General features: G+C 36.0%; 1 protein-coding gene and 1 long non-coding RNA gene across 2 annotated transcripts; both read right to left on the bottom strand.

The window, feature by feature from the left end:
* Positions 1 to 1,011: 1,011 nt before the first annotated feature.
* On the bottom strand, positions 1,012 to 7,392 carry LOC103948870 (epoxide hydrolase 4). Its single transcript, XM_009359955.3, has 4 exons — positions 6,576 to 7,392; positions 1,743 to 1,832; positions 1,559 to 1,626; positions 1,012 to 1,388 (listed from the first exon to the last, which is right to left on the bottom strand). The coding sequence occupies exons 1-4, from the start codon at positions 7,224 to 7,226 to the stop codon at positions 1,238 to 1,240; spliced, it is 960 nt and encodes a 319-aa protein (XP_009358230.1). The 5' UTR covers positions 7,227 to 7,392; the 3' UTR covers positions 1,012 to 1,237.
* On the bottom strand, positions 5,472 to 6,470 carry LOC125479668. The gene is made up of 2 exons (XR_007260160.1): positions 6,027 to 6,470; positions 5,472 to 5,921 (listed from the first exon to the last, which is right to left on the bottom strand). It is a non-coding gene; the product is annotated as an uncharacterized LOC125479668 (long non-coding RNA).
* Positions 7,393 to 7,740: the final 348 nt, after the last annotated feature.

The raw sequence follows: 7,740 nt of genomic DNA on the forward strand, positions 1-7,740 counted from the left end.
TTCTCTAAAAGTGATTTCAGTCATTTTAAAAGCACATCCAAACGAGTTCTAAGCTTGCAGAAAAGCACAAAAACCCTAATTAGAGCATATTCCTCAACTGAGTAGCCGTCTTCACTCGACATACAGCCTAAATAAACCGATAATAGTTCAATTTTCGGAGAAGAAGACTTACGGTAGTCGGCCAAGTAAAAGAATCTAGGCTGGTAGCAGTGTCCTCAATGGTGGTGATAAGGTGATGGTGGTCGCGACGGAGGTGGTGTTGTCGAAAAGGAGAGAATCAAGGTTCTGGGACCTGGGTTATCTGGGTGTGCCCACCCCTAGTACAATGAGTGGGGTTTGCACGGAGGAAAGGTGTATGACTGTTGGATTAATCCAGTTGATGAGACTACAATATGTGTCAAATTCTATATCAAGTGGTTGTTGTTGATATGTTACTGATATTTCATAGATATTGTTGATATAATATTGAGTTTGGATGTCATTTTGTACTACGGTTTAGTGGTATTCCTCTTCAATTGTAAGTGAGAGGTTTGAGGTTCGAATCTCGTGGATGGTGAATTTGTCCATTGTGTGGCTTAGCTGAATTTCTCATTCTCTTAATGTGAAATATATCGTTGTACTAAAAAAAAAATATTGAGCTTGGACCTAGCTTGGGAACTGGATGTTCACCTATAAAACAGTAATGGATTACTAAGGCCTAATTGATAATTAACTTAATCATTAGTGCGAGTCGAACATTATACTTTTCTTTATAAATGGAGGGCAATATCCCAATACTTTAGTGACAGAAAATGCCCTATCGGTAAATCCTCTTGAAAGGTTTTTTTTTTCCATGTATTTTTCTTACATGTTAATATTGAACTAATAACGAAATGATTACCAAACCAAAAAAATGGCAGACAAACTTCTCAAGTGAAAGTTCCCTTAAATGGATATATATATATATATATATATATATATATATATATATATATTTCACCTAATCAACTAATTCTAGTGGCAAGTATGAAGTGGCACATAAGAAAATATATTCAAATTGTATCATTAAGTTTAACCAGATGGCAGAACTCAACACGAAGATAGTCTTCCACATTACTTGTAACAATAAGCAGTGAATTGATTCATGCAGAAAATAGTACATAAACTAATAAAAATATATAGTAGGAGTGAGAAATCACTCTCTCTTTTCTGGGCTCCATCTTCTTCATGCTGCAGGGAAGCAAGTAGGAGTGAGATATCACTGTCCCTTTTTTGGGGCTCCATCTTCTTCGTGCTGCAGGGAAGCAAGAAATCGCTTGAGACACCTGTTGTAAACACAGGGCCGTTCCAAATGAACCAAGTGGCCTGCCTTCTTTATGCCTTCAAATGTTGCATTTTCTCCTAATTGCCTGCATATAAATAAACACTTTACCAAATCAATAGGAAATACGGTTTACGTCAATAAATAATTCATTTTTTGGCATAAGTTTAACATGCGTCAATAAAAATAATTTTTCTCCAATAAGTTAATTTTAATTAATTAGCAGATAAATATTATTGTCAATGTCATTAAACCTACACTTTCATGTTGTGGGCAAGCTCCTGGTTGAATATCTGATCATTTTCACCCCATAACAGATGTATTCTCTGCAAACATATGAAAGAGACATAAAAATTAATAGAATAATTGGAATAAAATTAATCAAAGAGAAAGATTTAATTAAGAATTAATACATAAACAAACTAAAATTGGCCAAAATAACCTGTGGGAATTTGGGGATGGTTGGGTCCTTGGTATCAATGACTAAAGCTTCAAGGAGTTCTGCCCTTTCCTTCCTGTGGGTGAACATCACCTATAAATTTGGATGTACCAAAATATTTCAGCAAATGGTTCAAAGAATTTGCTTCCTAAACCGCATAGTGTTATTGATGATATTTTCTTCCTAATGTGTTACAAACCACTTGGATAATCAACATTCACATACACACACACACACACACACACACACACACAAACCACCTGGATAATCAACATTCATATATATATATATATATATATATATATTATAATGTATTATATATCATATATGTAGCACCTCTGATGAACTTCTGACGAAAAAGTGAGGCATGCTAATTTTAATTCGGCACCGTAGCATATCTGAACATAGAAACTGATTCAACTGTTAAGAAAATATTATATATGCTCAACAAATACCATCTCCACGAGGTATCATCCTTCTACTACAACACGTACGCAGCCACACCACTTTTCAAATTCTCCACCCACTTTAGTTGCCGATGCTTCTAAACAAATATGAACAATCCTTTGCGTTGACTATGCTTGCCATTATTTTTATTTTTTTGTGCAAAAATTAAAAGAAATGCATAACCATAAGGGAAGGAGGTTAGCGATGTTTGATTCCAGGACGGATCTTTTCCTTGCGTAGAGAAATTTTCTCGAACATTTTTGTTTTTCGGCGAGCAAATAATCGAGTTGCCCTGAGCATAATCACTTTGCCATTCGGTCTTGTTTGTCAATGAAACATTGTTCTGACAAATCATCTTCTTAATTAATTTTTATGTTTGGATCATAAACTTGAACCTTTTCTTCTAGGCTGACCAACTTCTTAGACTCAACCAAACGTTTAGGTGCCCTAACTTCTTCTTCGGCTAAATAGACAATCCTCATAGGACGATGCTTGATTGGGGCCGGAGTGAGTATTCCCGCACCCTCAGCCTTTCGAACTAACCGTACTTAAAATGAAATTGACTTGTATCCAAGATTCTAAAAGACGTTGGGTGCTAGTCGGGTGGCAGGTTGGGGCTTAGCGCCTAGACGGCTAGGTGGGGGCCTAGGCAAATTTAAGTAATTTTTTGTATATCGTATAAATAAGTATTTACTTATACTTAAAAAATACATAATTTCATTGGATACATAAACTCAAACTAGAATGACATATAAATTATAAAGTATTAGAACTAATAAAAACATGAGGAACAAGCATATAATGTGTGTTCATTTAAGTATTTAACAAGTCTCTTACAATTTATTGATAAAGAAATGCAAAATGAAAGTTTCTATTTTTTGTCTAAGTAAGAGTCACGACCTAGGCCGGTCTGGACGGGCTAGGCGGCCACTTAAGTAGGTTTAAGTGCCATTTCCTAATTTTCAAACGCTTAGGGAATAATCGGGGTATTGACCAACCACCTACCGCCTACCACCTAGTGCTTAAGCGGGAATTTTTAGAACAACGCTTGTAATTGTATCCAAGAACAAAAGGAAAGTGGTCCTCATCTAGCCATTATAAAATAGGCTCTATCTTTTTTTACCCATTACTCTTGGAAGTTGATATGGGCTTTTACTTTTAACATGTGGGAGAAGGATTTTCTCATCCCTTCATGTGCATCAATAATCTTTTTCACCTCTTTTGCCTTTTAATGTTCCTCATTTTTTTGAATGTGTTTCTCTAGTTGAGGTTGAATCTCGTCCAGTCGATTGAAGTTGAATTGGGATACTGAAACATCATCTGAACTTCGTAATTTTTAGCACTTGATCTAATCGAGCGTACCAAAATGTTGACCTTGAAAATTACACAGCATACGTGGCATGCATGTCGAAGTAACTAAGGAGCTAACTACGTCCTTTGGTGGTTGATTGCTGATGTGGACGTGCTAACTTACCACCGAGCTCGGTCGGGCGAATGTCTTGAATGCAATAGAGGAGGTGAAATGCTTATGACTTCTAAATCGAGAGACTTATTTCGAAGAAGAAACACTCTCGGCCTTGAGTTCTATAATCTGGAGACAAGGTTATGCAAATCACTATGAAGTTCTGGACTTTTGCATTGGGTTCAACAGCCTTGACAATATTGGCAAGAATATAGGTCCGCGAAATTGGTACCAAACTATAGAGACAAAGATACTCAAAGGAAATGAGTGTCTCTGCACATGACTTGAGAATATCCAATCATAAAACACTTCATTTCGCCGAGAAAGCTTATGACGTGACCTTTGCTCGGTGAGACAATGAAATACTCTTCGTCGGTAGCGACTTAAGACCGTTAACCGGTCTAACTTGAGAAACTCGTCATTTAACCAAGCAGTTGAGACTCCTTTGCCGAATTGATTATACAACTCCAGCGCTGTCTAACCAGATTGTCACCCTTGATAGCTGCTTGTGGAAAATTTCAGTCTAACTAGGCAATACTCGTATGTTGTCCTTCAACCCAAATTTGCCTAGCCAGACTATATTCGTGCTGATAGTTAGTAAACAATTAGTGGTTTTCTAAAAAAAGAATGAGAGAGTTTGCGCAAAGCATTGATTTATGTGTTGAGTTAAAGGTCCTTCTACATTACAAACGAGCTTGTATTTAAAAAGTACCACGTTACTTGACGGCTTGATCATTGTATAGAGTCCAGTTGCAATCCTAACTCGTGAAATATTATCTTGATATGTTGACTCAATCCCTGATTCTCTGCTAAGGTGACTTGAATGTTAACCAATCATTTTGTAACCCTACTTAGAGATCATGATCATGATCTCGTAAGTTCAACCAATCGACATTATCTGCAGTAAGGAGAAAGAGCATGGGCTTAGCCACACAATAAGCTAGCAATAATGTGATTCAAATTCATCTTTGGCGAGAACCAAACCTAAGACTTCTTACTTACAAGTGAAGAGGAATACCACTAAATCATAGTACTAAGACCACTTCCAACCCATGGGATAAAGCTGAAAATATAAACTTTAAAACCTCCCCCAAACCATCTCCAACCATGTGCTAAAATAAGCTATGGGGAGAAAATATATCTCTGGGCTAGATTTCCCTCAGGATTTAAGTCTGGCTTAAATTATTCTGGACCCACCAAACTATCATAGTTCAAACATTTTTTTTGTTTTTTACTTATAATCTAATGGCTATGATCAAATGAGATTAAATCTAATAGTTAATATATATATATATATATATATTTGACGGCCCAAAATTAAATCTAATGTCTAAAATAATTTAGGAAAATTATTTAAATCAAATTTAACTTAAAACTTTATAAATACCTATATATTTGTATGATTTTTTATTATTTATCGAAATTTAAATATTTTTAAATTAAAATGTTCATAAAAATAAATTAAGATAATCTACATAAATTTTATTTAAAAAAAAAAGTTACCAAAAACAAAAAATTAAGCTAAAATCATTATTTAATCATTACAAACTAAAATTTAAGACACAAGAATTGAAGATGATCTAAGTGGCATAATCACTACCTTATCTTTTGGTCTGACAACCAGGGATTCTTCCATCATAGGATAAAGCCTAACTTTCAACATAGAATACAACCTATCAGATTAGTCATCGTTCAAGCCAATGAGTTGAGTGTTTTTTGTACCGCTCCTTGACTTATGATGTCATAACTTCCCATCTATTCCATGCCCTTAAATTGTTTTTATCCCATATATTTTCCCCAGAAAAATGTCAAAATAATTCCTATAAACTTTTAATAGATAATTATCATTAAAAATCACAACTTATCTATTAAATAATAACTAAAAATTATTTTAACAGCTACTCTATCCAATGGCCTACAACACATGAGCAGATGACGAAAAAGTGGGTCCAAACACATATTAAATTTGAAGAAAAAACAAATCTTTAATGGTGCATGGTTGCATGGAAGAAAAAGTTTGCATTCTACGGATTTGGATCCCCTCCTAAGTAAGAGAGACGAATCCTCCTGACCAAAATATACGGATCGTTAGATTTTGATCCAACGGCTACAAACGTAAGATTCTTTTAAAAGTTATAATAATTATAACCGTTAAATTAAATTCTAACGATCTGTGTATTTGGATCAGGAGGCTCCGTCTCTTTTGCTCAAGAGAGGATGCAAATCCGCATTCTTCTAGTTGCATGGTTATCCATTCCACTATCAGTTATAACCTTTAATTTGTCTCACCTCCTATTTATTTATGAAGTTTTAAATATTTCAACTACTCTTGATAAAACGTTAGTTGCATGGTTATCCATTCCACTGTCAGTTATAACCTTTAATTTGTCTCACCTCCTATTTATTTATGAAGTTTTAAATATTTCAACTACTCTTGATAAAACCTTAAATCTGAAGATCGCATCGAGACGATAACTATTTTTTAAAGAACAATACTTGGTTACTGAAAAATAAGTACGAATTCTTATTCAAAATTCTTAATATTTTAATTACAAAGATTTGTGCTTATGATCAGAATAGTTCATATTATGAATCACACTTTAAAGATCATCTTTGTAAAAAATAAATTAAAACTAAACTAGTTTAGTCAATCTATTATAGCAAATACATAGACGGTTCATAATGCTTTTACTAATACCTTTCATTTGTTTTTAAATAATTTGATGATTAAACGACCTTAGTTTTAATTAATTTTTTGTAGATGCGATCTTTATAGGGTGATTTATAATATGAACAGTTCTGATTATAAACACGAAATTTTATAAATTAACAACGAATAATTTTAAAAAAATTTAAGTATGAGTTTTTATTCATTTTTTAGTAGTTTTTTTTTTTTTTTTTTTAAACGAGAAGTAAAAATTCAATACCTCAAGGAAGTCCTTGTGAAGCCGATCAGGAAAATACAGCTTCTTGTGAGCAGCAACAGACAGCAGAGCCTTGAGCCCCTTCACGGAGCTTGGCAGTAGAAGCTCCGACGACGACGAAAACCCGAGCCTCTCCATCGTTGCGTCGCTGACTGAGCAAGTCATGGCCAAGATCGACCCGGACACTACCATGGACTCCACCAGGTCCGGGTACAGCTCGGCCAACTTAAACGCCACCATCCCGCCGTAACTAAACCCAACCACCGCACACCTCTCCACCCCGAGCTTCCTCAACCCCGCGGCCACACACTCCGCTTGGAAAGTCGGCGACCGGTCGGGGTTGTCGGTGGAGGAGCCGCCGAAGAAGAGGAGGTCGGGGACATAGACGGAGTATCTTTTGGTCAAAGCACCAACCTGGAACTGCCACGTCACTATCCCCTCGGCGGCGAACCCATGGATGAGAACCACCACGGGCTTCGTTGGGCCCGACACCATAGCGGGTTTTTCCCCCTTCTTGGGTTTGTTGAGGGTCTCGTTCGGGACCCAGAAATTCATAACCGTGCACGGTTCGATCTCGACCGCGTAGGGTCGGACCCCAGCCATTTTCATAAGGCCATGCAGCAAGGGTTGCTGAAGTGCCACTAGGTTCACCATCTGTTTGTTTTAGTCCTGAATGAAAAAAATGACTTGTCTGAGTGATCTTAAACTCCCAAAAGCGTATGAGTTTGAAATTTGGGTCGCATGGAGGGGTTTAAAAACTAGCTAGGACACGAGGGTTGGTGTTGGGTTGTTATAACTTGTCACTTATGGAACGTAAAACTTCTCCAAGTTTTGGAAACTTGGAAATTTCTCTCTTTAGAAACAGTTAAAAATTCATAGATTTTGTAGGTGAATGAATGAGGACAGCTCAAAGGTTAAGCTGCCCCATTGACATTGGATGAATCTAAAAACCAGATGTACCGGTCCCAATGTTTCTTACACGAAATCTCTCATTTTCCTTCTCGAGTACAAATTAGACTTGTTTAATCAAAACCTTTTCTTTTTCTTTGGTCGAATGTTTAATCAAAACTTGGGTTATGTGTTATACAATTTAATCTCACAAGTAAATATTTTAGGCACAATATACTTGCATCGACTTAATTCATGAGTGTACTTTTTTGTCCATTAA

The sequence above is a fragment of a genome, unplaced genomic scaffold (assembly GCF_019419815.1).
Source record: "Pyrus x bretschneideri cultivar Hongxiangsu unplaced genomic scaffold, Pyrus_bretschneideri_v1 Contig1, whole genome shotgun sequence".
Lineage (NCBI taxonomy): Eukaryota > Viridiplantae > Streptophyta > Magnoliopsida > Rosales > Rosaceae > Pyrus > Pyrus x bretschneideri.